The sequence below is a fragment of the Hesperophylax consimilis genome, chromosome 1 (genome assembly GCF_061612785.1).
Source record: "Hesperophylax consimilis isolate HC1 chromosome 1, BYU_Hcon_1.0, whole genome shotgun sequence".
NCBI classification, from domain to species: domain Eukaryota; kingdom Metazoa; phylum Arthropoda; class Insecta; order Trichoptera; family Limnephilidae; genus Hesperophylax; species Hesperophylax consimilis.
The window spans coordinates 24,632,496-24,648,430 of NC_142836.1; the positions used below are offsets into that span (position 1 = coordinate 24,632,496).

The following is a 15,935-nucleotide window of genomic DNA, read 5'->3' on the forward strand; positions in this document are numbered from 1 at the left end:
GATCATGGAAGCAGATTAATACATTTAATAATAATTAATCATTGTGTCAAGAAATTGCCTTTACCTATAGATTTACAGAGAAGAAGAAAAGCCTACCTGCAAGACGCTTAACTTGAATGCTATTGAATCGATTATTTATCCAACTGTTGAATTTCATTGGATTATTCGAAAATATGTTAAAATGTACCCACTTTTTTTTACTGTGTCTGTCTCGATAAAACATAAATTATAAGAAACTCAAGCCTCAATTAAAATTTCAAATTCCACATGTGACAGTTTTTATATTTATTTTTATTTTCACATTCACTTTAAATGTTGGCTTTGTTCAAAATAATGTACAATGTCTTGCACACTATGTTTGGTGTGGTTATTTTATTGAAGTCATATTATTCTCCTCGAGTAGGATTTTTGTGTATGTTTTATTTCTTTTAATATTCCTAGTAAAGTATATAATAAGTAAATAATTGTGCGAATTTTCAATATTGTGTGTTTTTATTTAACCATTATTCGTGTAACAGTCACATCTATAAATATTAAATATAGTAGATAGCCTATTTCAGCATATCGCTCGCCATGCATTCCCAATTGGAAGACCATTAAAATGGGCTAAGCCACTATATAGCTGCGTCTGTCATGGCATTAACATTACAGATAGTGAATTTTTACAGAATTAATAAAACATCATACATACATAGTAGGTGTTTCCACATAGCACTGGTTCCATGGCAATTCATCAAAGTGGCATTTCTGAAGACCTTTGAAAAGTGATGAAAAATTAAAAAATAAAATAAACCATAACCCAACCTAACTTAACCAATTTAACCTAATTTTTTTCGTAATTTTGAATGTCTTTTAAAAGGGCGTCTGTAATGCCACTTGTCTGAGTTATCTGGTCACCTAAAATTTAGTAGGTACCTACAATGTTATAGAACATAATATTTGACGGCCAGTGGGACGGTGTGATCGTCCTGTAAAACAAATACATATATAAATGATGAGAATAAGCCGATTCGGTTTTGCATAATATATATGGGATGAGAAGCTCATACTAATATGTAGGTACGTAGGTGAAAAAAGTAAGTAATAATTGAAAAGGACATCAATATATATACACGGTGTCCGGAAACTCGTAGTACAAGCGGGAAATTGGAGAAACTACACCACATGGGGAACCCAAATAAACATAAAGTATTTTGATTTGAGCATTTTCACAACAAAAAAAAAAAAAACCAAAAAAATATATTTTTCGGCTATTTTAGGGTTAAAGTTTTTTCTGGTGTTTAGGGTTGAACAACAGATGTTTTAACCCTGCAGAGCAGAAATATTTTATGATTACACCGGATTAAATGAAAGGTGATTTCAAAATAATGCTTCAAATCCGGGTTTCTTCATTTGTTTTACTTTTAAATAGTTTTAATTAGTTGGGTACTTTGATCTTCAGTAATAATTTATAAGAATTTGATTAAAAAAAAAAAAAAATTAAAAAAAATCAACTTCTAACTCGATTTACTCGATAACGAAAGCTCAAATCAAAAAAAAACATACTACAAAATCGACTCCAAATGTGATGTAGATTCACCAGTTTCCCGCTTGTACTACGAGTTTCCGGACACCCTGTATACAGGGTGTGTGTGTTTTTATTAATGTATACAGGGTGTATCGGCACGTACCCGACAAACTTTAACCAGCTATTCCTTAGCACATTTGGAGTAAAAAATGTTATGGGCACTTTGCTGTCCGGTAACATTTTTTTTAATAAAAAATTTATTAATCATATTTTCACCACATGTCACCAATGTTTTATCCTTTGTCAAAGTTTGAAACCTACGTTGGCGCGCTTTTACAATCACAACGAAATGGCACGGCACCATTCGTCTCATTTTTAACTATTATTATTTAGTGTGTACGAAAGAGCGAGGACACTTTTTGACACACTTGCTAATAACAGCTGTTGAACGCGAGAAACAATACAAATGACAGTGACGGAGTGTGGATTTTTTATTTATTTTTGGTTTTTAACCGTTTCTGTGCCAAGAGCGAGTTAACTCGCATCCTTGGCCGTGCCCAGCAGGCCAGCCATAGAAAAATAGCGAGTTTACTCGCTCTTCTTTGAGCCTCTGAATCATACATATGTCCCGTTTTTTTATTAATTTAAAATATGGAACACACAGAGACATCTATTGGGATGATTTTGTAGTACTTTACTAAACAGACGAAATTACAGTTTTCTGATATTATCGATTTAAACAGAGATCTACCCACGAGCTTCGTTTGAAAGACAACAGAGTCACTAAAATAGGGTTGTCAATTTTCGCGCTTCTATCGCCGATACCTGTCACGCGTCAATAATTTTATAATGATCTATTGATCTTGTTAGTTTTTGATACTTGTGCGGAACAATTATCAATTTTTCAACTTGTTTGTGTGTTTTCTGTGTTGTTTGTACATTTCTTTACTGTGTTTTTTGTGTTTCAACTCTGCTCTGTGTGTTTTCTGTGTTGATTTACGTACATTGTTGTGACATTTATTTAGCCGACAATGGAGGGTGAACCAAATACATCTGGACATGAACAACTGGATGAAGATTTCATGGAAGATGCCGGCCGTACTGTGGATTCCGATGACAGTGATGTCGATTTTGAGATTATTGATGACGAACAAGATTTTCCTGATATTTCTCTAATCGACGAATCCATGCCAGTTTTCGATTGGAAAACTGATGATTTTATTCCCAAAATTAATACTTTCGATTGTGCAAGATCAGGTTCCAATATTGAAAATGTTGGAACCAGGGAAGTAGACTTCTTCAAACTTTTCATGTCTAGTACCCTAATGAGTTACATCTGTGATGAGACAAATAAGCAGTACCAATATGTCAAGAGCAACTGCAATGAGTTGTCTTTTAGGCTAAAACAATGGACTGACACAACAATTGAGGAACTATACATTTTTTTGGCTTTGTGTCACTTGATGGCCTGCAATTCGAGAAATAAAATTCAAGACCACTGGTCAACTGACATTCTACTTTACTCCCCCATATATTCAGATACCATGTCTCGAAATAGATTTCAAATAATCCTTCGCATGCTCCACTTTAGTGACAATACTCAGCAAGCAGGTGGGGACAAAATGTTCAAAATAAGGTACATAGTGGATAATTTTAAAAAAAAATTTGGAGAGTACATGTATCCTTACATGAATATTTGCATTGATGAAAGTTTGCTTCTATTCAAAGGCAGGCTGTCATTTAGGCAATATATTCCATCAAAAGCAAGTCGTTTTGGGATTAAATTTTTTGTAATGTGTGACTGTGCTACGGGATATGTCCTGAACTTCATTATTTACACCGGGAAAACGACAGAATATGTACCACATCCACATGTAGGCATATCAGGGAGCTTAGTCATGACACTCCTGGAGCCATATTTGGATCGGGGACATACATTATACATTGATAACTGGTACACTAGTCCTCTTTTACTCCAAAGGCTCCATGATCGGAAAACTAATGCTTGTGGTACTGTAAGAAGAAACCGAAAAGGTATGCCAAAGTTCACTGAAAAACTGAAGAAGGGGGAAATGAAAACTTTTCATACCGACACCCTTTCGGCCCAAATTTGGAAGGATAAAAGGGAGGTTTGTATGCTCACAACTCTTCATCCACCTATTCTAACCGAAACAGGCAAAACCACATACCGGAATGAACCAATAATCAAACCTGAAAGTGTTCAAGACTATAACAAGAACATGGGTGCAGTTGACCAATCTGATATGGTTTTGTCGAGTGTCCACTCATCGCGGAAGACAATGAGGTGGTATAAAAAAATGTTCTTTCACCTAATGGACCTAGCATTACTGAATGCCCATTTACTTCACCGACAAAAAACAGGAAAACGTATGCCGCTAGCACAGTTTCAGATGGAGGTGATAAGGCAACTGATCCAACAACATAAACCTAATATACCCTCGAAATGTACCCATAAGAAAAGAAAGGCGGATCTGCCATCACGTCTAACCGAAAGGCACTTTATGGACAAACTACCTCAAACTGCAAAAAAAGCAATACCTACGGCCAGATGTGTAGTATGCCTATCAAAAAAGAAGAGGAAAGAATCGAGGTATCAGTGCAAGCAGTGCAAAGTGGCTCTCTGCATTGAACCGTGTTTCGAACAATACCATACATTAGAAGACTTTTAATTAAAAAAAAAAAATTACAACAATAATAATTTAGTTTACAATAAAAAATAAAAAAATCGATCTTAATAATGGCTTCTTTTAATCAATTGTTAATATTTTTCTAATGCAAGTTCCCATATTTCTGTGACAAGTTGTGACAACCCTGACATTTTCTGAAAAATTAAAATATGTTTATTTAAGTGAAGGGAAGCAAAAACGTCGCACATTGAATAAATTTGGTAAATCATTTAAATATCCTTTCAAGGTGTAATGTTTTTAATTTATAAAAATAAGATTTAAAAATGATTTATTTTGATTAAAAATTCATGGCCTGCTGTGCACAGCTACACTTCTACCTACTGGCATTTAAAAGGTTAATGGAAAAAAAATGTTACCGGACAGCAAAGCGCCCATAACATTTTTTACTCCAAATGTGCTGAGGAATAGCTGGTTAAAGTTTGTCGGGTACTTGCCGATACACCCTGTATAGATTATAGATTAGAATATGCGAATAAACGACGAAAAATTATCAACACAATACATTTTTGGTAGCACGAGTATTGTCATTAGCGCGATTTGGGGGATGGGATGGGATTTGGCCGGGGTGGGGGATTTTTCCTAGACGGCTCACGGAGACGAGGATGAAGGGAGTGAACGGAAGTCAAGGTCAAAACGCGGACGTCTAGAATAATATAAACAAAGTTTATCTGTTCCGCTTAATATACTGTTTCAAGTCACTCTCCACAGGACACTTTCCACAAATATGGAAACTTAGCTACCTAACTCCTGTATTTAAAAGTGGTGATAAATCCTTTGTTGAAAATGATCGGCCTATCTGTATTCAATAGTCTATACCTAAACTTTTTTAGAAATTGATTCTTAAGAAAATCAGCTTCTTTGTAAACTCTTGTATCGCAACTTGTCAACACGGCTTTATCTCCGGCAGATCAACTTTGACTAACCTAACATTATATGAAAATTTCATTTCTAATGCACTTGCCAACAAACAACAAGTTGATTCTATATATACCAGCGTTGCCGATTTGTGGGTAATTCCCCAAACTGCGGGGAATTTTTCAGCTTTTTCAAGAATTGGGTATTTTGCTGGGAAAATGCGGGGATTCTGGGCATTTCTTGATTATCCATTAATATTACATTAAGTACATTCGGTGAAAGATTTCGTAGTTTTCTTTTATGGCAGCACTGTAGCATTTATTTTTAAATGATAATGTCGGGGGATTCCTGAAGTTCGGGACCCAAACTTGAAGACATGAATTTTTTTAGTCATAACTTCTATGGTGGAAGAATTATTTTCTTACGTACATCTTCTTATTTTGATGAATTGATGACTTGTTGTTGGAAAGTTTTATTTTATAATAAGTAATAACGGAGTTTTTTAAGTCTTTTTTAAAATGGATAAATGGTTAAAAAAGTGTGCAGTTACAAAGGAGCAAGGCAGTTTGCAGGTACGTTATATTTATTACGTGTTTAACGATATTGTAGGTATGTAAGTGAGATTGTAATATAATTTCGTTTTCTCTCGCAAAAATTTTCTAACAATTTTCTATTTTTTAAGGGTGAACGAAAGAGAAAATCCAAAAATGATGTATTGGAATCCGCAGCTTCCAGTCCCTGTTCTTCTACAGGTCCATCTGGAGAGTCAGAGAAAATAAAGAAGGTAAAACGTCTCAACAAATTTAACAATCTGTGGCTAAAAGAACCGGATTTTAAAAGTTGGATAGGAAATGATCCCAATTTGAAAGACGGAAATGAATTAGCATCGTGTTCTATTTGTTCCGTGTCAATCATTGCACACAAAAGTGACCTAATTCGCCATATAAAATCAGACCGTCACACGAGAAAATGTGCGGAGATACAGAATGTTCAAAAAATTTCATCTTTTATATTTCCTCACGGTTTAGAGAAAAATGTTAGAATAGCTGAATTAAAATTAGTCGGTGCTCTAGCTGAACACAATATACCATTATCATTTATGGATACATTGGGTCCCCTCTGCACAAACATTTTTCCCGATTCCACTATAGCTAAAAATCTCAACTTGCACCGAACCAAAACTACAGCTGTTTTAAATAATGTCTTAGGAACTTCATTTATGGAAAAAATCTGTGATAAATTACGTACCAAAGGAAACTTTTTTTCACTCATGATGGATGAAACTACAGACCAGAGTTCTGTAAAACAATGTTGTTTTACTGCTATTATGTACGATCACGAAATCAACAAGGTAGAAACATTATTTTTGGATATGATTGAAGTAACCTCGGGAACAGCTACTGGACTATATGAGTGTTTAAAAGAAATGTTGCTCAAGAAAAATATTCCAATGGAGAACATTGTTGGATTTAGTTCAGATACAACAAACGTGATGGCAGGTGAACACTGCTCTGTATTTGCGCTTCTCAGAAAAGATTTACCCCATATTTCCGTAATAAAATGCTCATGTCACATGATAAACCTGTCATCTTCCAAAGCTTGCCTCAAATTGCCAAGAAACGTCGAAGATTTCTTACGTTCTATTGGAGCTCACTTCAGCAGTTCAAAGAGTTTCAAGAGTTCTTTGAAAAATGTGGAAATACATAAAAATCTCGCACCAGCTCAAACTCGATGGCTGTCATTGAAGGCTTGTGTGGATCGTGTAATAGAACAATACATTCCACTGAAAGCCTACCTAACCGAATCAGTCTTTTCGGATCCATCAAAGACTACGGAAGAAATGCTCATCACAATGACCAACCAATTTACAATTGTGTATTTAGAATTCATGTAGTATGTTCTTTCACTTGTAACAAATTTTAATACCTTATTTCAGTCAGAAAAACCACTACTTCAAACCCTTAAACCTGAGGTAGAAAAGCTTTTAAGAATGCTTTCATCCAATTTCCTAAAGATCAATTACATCAGATCATGTGACGATATTCTAAAGGAAGACTTCAATAACACTGCACATTTTGTAGATTTATATCAGATATATGTTGGAATAAATGCTACAGAAAGCATGGAAAACTTGAAAAATGATAATAATGTACCCCGTTCAGCGATTCAAGATTTCTACAAAACATGCTAAGCTTTTTATATTGAATTGACAATGGACATTGTCAAGCGATTCGATTTTAGCGATTCTTTATTTTCATTTATATCTAGTGATTCCGTTTGAAGCTCAACAATTTCAAATAAATTCATTGCTGCCTGTACTTCAACGATTTCCGTTTCTCAATAATTTTGTTATAGCAGAAAATCTGAATGATGAGTGGCGGGCTCACGCTATTCTGGATTTCTCCCTACATGGTCTAAATGCAGACGACGATGCTGAAAGTTACTGGGCTAAAGTGTTTCGCCTAAAAACCAATACAAGAAGATACTTGTTCACAAATTTAAAAATTGTAATAAGTTTATTACTTGTATTACCATTTTCAAACGCTTCCGTGGAGAGAAAATTCAGTGTACTGAAAAATTTAAAAACAGAAAACAGAAATCGCCTACAGACAGATACGGTGGTAGCATTGATGACAACCCGGGAAGGTATTAAGAAAGAAGGAGGAAGTTTGAAGTTCAATCCTTCAAATAAAATGTTAACTAAAAATATATGGCATGATTCAGTGATTAATGATTAAAAGTAGATAATTATTTTACATCACTGTATAAATGCTTACCTTGTTAAAAATCCTTTAAATATGTTTTTAAATTATAGTCTTATAATAATGTAAATTGCTTACTAAATAATTTAACTTCATTGTTTTAAATGATTTCCTTCAATATAAATTAACAAAATAATGTTTTAAAAATTGTTTAAAATTATGTTTTAACACTAAACTACCATTTTATCATTTTTTTTTAAATAAATATTTTTTGTCTTGTTTAAATTACTCGTACTTGTCACACTGTATGATTATATTGCCTTTTTTTCTACTAGCTATACAATTTATTGAATTTTTTTTTAATATATAAGTTGAGTTAATAGGTTGTCACCTATTTTTTTTTTAATCTTACATTCTTATGTATGTAATAATATGTGTTAATCATGTCAATGGCCAAATAAAATAAAATAAATCAATAAAAAATGCTAATTTCCATTAAATATTGTATTATTTTGAAGGCGAAATTTTAAAGGAACTTGTGGGGAATTTGCGGGGAATTTGACATTTTGCATTCCCCGATTCGGGGATTTTGAACATTCGGTGCGGGTATTTTAGAACATAAGCATTGGCAACCCTGATATATACCGACTTCAGTAAGGCATTTGATAAGGTCTGTCATAAAATCCTCATTAATAAACTTTTAAAACTCGGCATTAATGGAAACCTTTTATCTTGGTTTAAGAGTTACTTACTTAGGCGTCAGTTAACTGTCTGAATTAATGATCATTTATCCTACATGTTCGAAGCTACCAGTGGCGTACCCCAGGGTTCGCATCATGGTCCTTTACTTTTTAATTTATTCATTAACGACGTAACAAACATATTCACCCGTGTTCTCGATGATATGAAGATATATAGAATTATTGATAATGTCGAGGACTGTCTAACACTTCAATCTAATATTAATAGCTTTTACGATTGGTGTCTTAAAAACAAATTAACTCTTAATGTAAAAAAATGTCAACTTATGAGATTCCACAGAAAAAAAACCCATTGTTGTTCACCTAATTTCTCAATAATCACACCTTATTATTAGGGGTACGTAAATTTCGTTTTTACGAAATAGATGCGATATAAGCGAAATCTGCATTTTATTTGCGATAAAAGCGAAATTTGAAATTTAAATACTTTCGCACCTTTTTACGTTACGTGCTTTCAAATGTTGATCAGACGCGCTAATAATTATTACAACTCTGTTCAAAACAGACAGAGACGGCACGAGTCGTTGCGTAGATAGGGAGCGAGCGAGTGATTATCGGCGCGTGGGTTGGCGTCCGTCCATCTCTTGTCTTTCAATCAGTCACTCCATGAGACGAGGGATCGTTATAAAATCTAAATCTAATCTATCAACTTTCCATAATATCTGCAAGAGGAATTCAACTGCAAATATGATAAATCCCAGTTTAATTGAGGCTAATCAAATTTCGGTTAATCCTTTAAAATTACGAGATGTTGCAAAACTGCTAAATATCCACTTTGGCGGTGACTGGAGAAATATTCCCGAATTGAATTTCTACTCGAAATTATGTCCAACTACTTCGCTTGTACCTCAAGAAGAAGAAGATGATTATGTTCACATAGAATGTAATGAGGAATCGGCAGAAATCGTGTCAGACTTATTAATGATTTAGTTAATTTTTCTTTAAATCTATTTTTACCTTTTATTAAATCTATTTTACCTTTTTTTAAATCTATTTTCTGTTATCCAGAATTTATGAAAATTTCTAAGATAGAAGTGACCTATCAACTTTCAATAATATCTTCAAGAGGAACTCAACTGCAACTTTTTCAATAAAAAAAATCTTCCTAAAAATATTGTTTTCTTACATTGACTGCAACATCTGTCTGTTGAAATTGTCATTTACATCAAAACCGGCAGTTTCCAACTGTTTGTGAAACAAAACAGCAAGTGTCCAAGCAAGATGGTCAAAATGATTGAAACAAAAACGGAAGTGTCCAAGCAAGATGGTCAAAATGATTGAAACAAAAACGGAAGTGTCCAAGCAAGATGGTCAAAATGATTGAAACAAAAACGGAAGTGTCCAAGCAAGATGGTCAAAATGATTGAAACAAAAACGGAAGTGTCCAAGCAAGATGGTCAAAATGATTGAAACAAAAACGGAAGTGTCCAAGCAAGATGGTCAAAATGATTGAAACAAAAACGGAAGTGTCCAAGCAAGATGGTCAAAATGATTGAAACAAAAACGGAAGTGTCCAAGCAAGATGGTCAAAATGATTGAAACAAAAACGGAAGTGTCCAAGCAAGATGGTCAAAATGATTGAAACAAAAACGGAAGTGTCCAAGCAAGATGGTCAAAATGATTGAAACAAAAACGGAAGTGTCCAAGCAAGATGGTCAAAATGATTGAAACAAAAACGGAAGTGTCCAAGCAAGATGGTCAAAATGATTGAAACAAAAACGGAAGTGTCCAAGCAAGATGGTCAAAATGATTGAAACAAAAACGGAAGTGTCCAAGCAAGATGGTCAAAATGATTGAAACAAAAACGGAAGTGTCCATCAAAAAAATTCATTTTTTAAAGAAACTGGGGCATTTAGATACATATATGATTTAAAATAGTATTCTTAAACCGGTTTATTTATTTATTGGATGATTTTTATAGCGCCGCTTTTGCGAAATATCACCTCAGGGGCGCTGTTTACTATCATATTATTAAAATTTCCTTACATATTGATGAATAACGGACTGATTAAACGTTTTTTTAGATTTCCAACAATTTAACAAAGTGGACACTTTTTTTTTTTTTTTTTTTATAAGTAAAAAAAAAGATACACGAATTACATAATATAATTACACAATATAGTACAGTTATTAATTACATAATATTAGTATTTGATGTACCCCCATAAATAAGCAGGGCTTGTGTGTATGGGGGTGTTGTTATATTGGTTTATATTTGGTACGATTCAGTTCAACTGTTCGGAATACTTTTTAAGGTGGCTTTTGAATTCGTTTATATTTGCATTCATGTTTCTAATTTTTTCTGGTCATTACCATCATTAGTTAAAAATTTAACTCCGAGATATTCATGGTTGAACTGTCCTATTGTTTTTTTACATTTAGTAGAAAGTATTGACGTTTGTTTTTTTTTTTTTTTTTATTTACTTCCGTCTTTGTTTCTAGGGGCCTCATCTTTATCCATGAAATTTACTTCAAAATAATCTCTCCTTTTCACCCCATTCCAAGGTAATCAACACACATATCTTGTAATTTTGAAAGTCGTAAGTTGCTATCGCTCAAGCGCTAACACCGGCCATTGAAGGCCAACTTCTTTCAGAAACTTGGTGTTACTACTGTACAACAACCTACCTATACCTTGAATTTGCTTTTGATACAACAGTATCAAATAGGTAACCTCACGCCAGTCGTGATACTTTTTGTCTTCCCAATCTCGGGGTACTCATAGTGTAGTCAGTATATCGATTCTCTCTCTTCTCTCTAACCAACTACGTTTTTTTTTCCTTTCGTCTCTTCTCTTGAACACAAATTGTTTCTCTCCAAACGTTTTGCAACATTGGTCTACAAGGCAGGTAAACTTCAAGAATTTTGGCTCTAATAATAACCTGTCCCTGGATTAAAAAGAAGACCAGCAGCCCTCCTCACCACCTGCAAGCTGAGCTTCACTTCATTGCCGCCTTCACTTCCGTCATTCACATCTCTCCAATCTCTGCGTACCAAAAACACCCGACCACACCCAAATTAGGTGTGAGTCGTGCGTGCAGTTGCAAATCAAGTTGTCTCACCATTCAAACCATATTCAAAAGAACCAACCTCAGAGCATGTCAGCTCAGGGTTAGTTATGTTCCTGCCAAACCACTTGCCGTTGTGCAAATCAACCACTTGCCATTGTGCAAATCAACCACTTGCCGTTGTGCAAATCAACCACTTGCCGTTGCGCAAATCAACCACTTGCCGTTGCGCAAATCAACCACTTGCCATTGTGCAAATCAACCACTGGCCGTTTTACAAATCAACCACTTGCCGTTTTGCAAATCAACCACTTGCCGTTATACAAATCAACAACTTGCCGATGTACAAACTCAACATAATACCCATTGTGCGCTTAAACCATCAATCAAATTACTGGTATCACTCCATGTTATTACCAACTTCATTTCACCTTGACAACCACTGCCCCACCACATTAGCATAATGGAATTCATGCTGGTACGACAACAGAACCCGGATACTTCTTGACCTCCGCAACAACTTCTCTCAACCACAACCAAGAAGCACAGTTCAATTTCTAAGACCCTAGTGAATACTTGAATGCAATCTCAAATGGGTCAAGTTACAGTGAAAGTGTAACTTCATAACTTCAGTGAAATTACGTCCACTTGGTACTCTACGAAAACACTACGCTCTTCAAACTTAGCTTACAGACCAATGAAATTTTAGAGGCCTTTTTTTTTTTTTTCCATTGCATAACCTTGTATGTTGTCTTTTCACCATTGCATAACCTTGTATGTTGTTTTTTCACCATTGCATAACCTTGTATGTCTTCTCACCATTACATAACCTTTTATGTCTTCTCACCATTGCATAACCTTGTATGTTGTCTTTTCACCATTGCATAACCATGTATTTTTTTTCTTTTTCGTATCAACACTGCAATTTACTCTCTACTTCTCTCACAACAAGGTGAAGAGGATTTTCTGCGCCTATTGCTTCATTACCACGTCGCCTTTTACTGGCGGAGGGGGAATGTGTTATGAAGCACAGTCACCCTATTACGCATTAAATTAGGGTCACCCTAGATCCCCCACTCTCGCTCTAAGCAACGAAAACAGATGGTCAAGCGCTCGGTCGCTCCGTGCCCGCCCGCCAGTCAATATCCAACATCGGGCCGATACACTGTGTCCTGCGCTCGGGAGAATCATCGCTCACTCGAGCGTGACGCAATCTTTACCGGAACTCGCGAATCCACGCGGTCAAACTGCGTCATAAAAACAATCTCTATTGTTGTGTAAGCGATATACTGCCATACCATTTCAACCTTTCCGGGAGTATGGACGCGAATGAACGACAGTACAAACTTTCGCCAAAGGAGTATGGACGTCTATGGGCGACAGGCGTTGCATAGTTAAATTTCGCGCCTCGATTCTGTAAATTTGCATTGTATTGCCATCTATGGGCATATTCCTGTAACTTTACACCATTTTCAAATATTTTACATCATTATCGACAGAGATATCGGCCGTTATTTATTTTGCGTGCCGTATTGATTTCGGCGCGCACGTGTTTTTACGTTTTTCTCGCGAATTTCTAATATTTTGTTCGAATATCTGTACTTTAGAGCTCATATTTGACCTATTTTATGTTTTTAATGTGATTGTTAGTTTGTAGCGAAGTAAATAGCAGTGTGTCAACCTGTAAATTCCATAGTTTTTAAACTTTTAATTTTTCTTGTGGTCCAACCATACGTAAAACCATATTAAAATAACTTTTTCGTGGTTTGTGATATCTTGAGCAATGTGATTCATATGTTTAAACGTTTTTTATCATTATTATTTGTGTTTTGTGTTTGTTAGCGGATATTACGACATTTTTGGTGATTTTACTCTGACAGTGATTTTTGTGATTGAAAGTGTACTAAAACATCAAAAACCTCCACAAAATGGATTTAGGAGATGATGAAATCGCCAATATTTTGATGAACAGTGATGATGAAGAGGAAAATATTGAAACTATTGACGATCTATCATTATTCTCCGATGATTCCTCTACTGATGAAGAGGAAACGGTTGGAGTAGAGTCGCAACCTAGTGCTAAACGGAGACGGGAGGAAGCCAGGATATGGGATGATACGAACTTCACTCCAACACTGCACAAATTCGATGATTTCCAGTCAGGAATAAAAATACATGTTAATTTGGAGGATGATTATCTTGAACTGCAACTTTTCCAACTTTTTTTTACAAAAGACATTATACACACCATTGTTTCCGAAACAAACATTTACGCAAAATCCGCACCCCATAATGTATCCGCATCGTCAAAAATTAAAAAATGAGTCGACACTACGAAGGAAGAAATGTACGTTTTTCTATCTACCATAATTCTTATGAGTCTGGTTGGAAAAAATTGTATCAAAAAATATTGGACCAATAATCCCATAATAGAGACACCGTTTTTCAAAAAACTATTTTCGCAGGATCGTTTTTTACTTATCTTGAGGAATCTCCATTTTGCGAGTCATTGCTCCAATAATGACAGACTTTACAAGATTAGGAGCATTTTAGACTTGTTAAGAAAAATAATGAAGGAAACCTTTTATCCCTACCAAAATTTGTGCATTGATGAAAGTTTATTATTGTGGAAAGGAAGGCTCTCTTTTAAAATTTATATACCTTCAAAAGGGCACAGATTTGGCATCAAATTTTTTGTTTGCTGTGACGTAAAAACGGGCTATGTTTTGGATTTAATAATTTATACCGGTTGTGAAACAGACATTGAAAGCCACCCCAACGTTGGAATATCGGGGTCTGTAGTAATGACTTTACTTAAAGATTATCTTGGATGTGGGCATCGACTCTATTTAGATAATTGATATACTTCACCCGCTTTGTTTGATTGTCTTTTTGAAAACAAAACTAATGCTTGTGGGACAGCAAGAACCAATCGGAAGCAAATGCCTAAATTGGATAGGAAAATAAGAAAAGGAGATGTCATATCATTTAATTCGGAAAATTTAATGGCCTTGAAATGGCGAGATATACGGGATATTGTGATGTTGACAAATATACATTCTAATAATGTGATCGAGACAAAAAAAATTGACTACACCACAGGAGCTAAAAAACACAAACCTGAAGCTGTTGTGGACTATACCATGAACATGGGAAGTGTTGATAACGTAGACAGAATTCTAGGATTAGGAGCTGTTAGCCGCAAGACAATAAAATGGTACAAGAAAATATTTTTCAGACTGCTAGAGATCTCAATAATCAATGGGTTTTTCATGTATCGTTCCGTGAAATCCAGAGAGACGACATTTGAGAAATTCAAAGAGAAGCTTGTTACCCAGATGGTGGAAAAATATCACACTCCACGGGCATCATCATCAGGGGGTAGGCGAGGCAATGACAATCCCATCAGGCTTACAGGAAGGCACTTTCCATAGCCAGTTCTACAAACAGAGTGCAAAGGCAGCAAAGCAAAACGACGTTGTTTTGTGTGCAAACATACATCCATAAGGAATCCACAAAGGAAAGAAACTGAATATATGTGTTATGAGTGTGACGTTGCTCTCTGTAACATTCTATCCGCACACGCGTATAATTATTGAGATCCTCACAGTACCACCAAGTCTGTATATAACATTTATAAAAGAATTTAAGGAACTGAACTCTATTGTGGCCAAGACAAAGTCAGCCTTTTTGCATTATAGAAAAATGAAAAGTTCCTATTTAAACTTTCTACGACAGCATGCTCCACAATAAACTCCAAAACTTTACCCTACGCCTGTTGTAACAGGTGGAATTCTTGGTTTAAATCTGTGATTTATTAATAAATACGAAGACGACAATTCTAGCACTATTTACCTCAAAGAATGTTTTGAAAATTACATTCTAACCAGTAAAATTCATTTTCAACTTACATTCGTATCAGAATTCTGTCCGAAAATTATGAAACTAATTGACAATTTAGAAGGTTCAAACTATTCGTTTGCACACATTTTGTGGAGTAAATTAGAAGATTTGAAGTCCTCTCTTCAGCGTCAATGTGAAGGCTCTTTTGGCGAAAAAACAATGAATATTTTATCAACCGAAAATTCTATCGATCAAAGCATGATGTTGAAGACAGCAGCTCAGAAGAGCTTGGATAAATTGTTGGTACACCATGGGGGGGCCGAATCCAACAAATGAGTGCTACAAGCACATTGGCAGATTATTTTGTCCATCGGAAGCAGCAAATGTGCCCTCTTCTTCTGTCAATTCAAATTCCATAGTGGAAAGCTTCGCAAAAATTGCGTTTTTCAAAAGTGTACCATAAGAAGAACTAATTGACGGGTACTCTCATTTTCACAGACAATTACTTGGATTGGTCGGCCAAGAAGCTCTTGTAGATGTAATGCAAGTTT

The 15,935-nt window shown here is 35.1% G+C and overlaps 1 protein-coding gene across 1 annotated transcript in view; it reads right to left on the minus strand.

Annotated features, from left to right (window-relative positions):
• Nucleotides 1-610: 610 nt before the first annotated feature.
• Nucleotides 611-15,935, minus strand: part of LOC149426504 (PI-PLC X domain-containing protein 3) — a 60,933-nt gene continuing 45,608 nt past the window's right edge. The window contains exon 6 of the mRNA XM_089631417.1: nt 611-755. Within this exon, the coding sequence (XP_089487543.1) occupies nt 734-755 (22 nt within the window). The 3' untranslated portion in view covers nt 611-733. The remainder of the gene's footprint in view (nt 756-15,935) is intronic.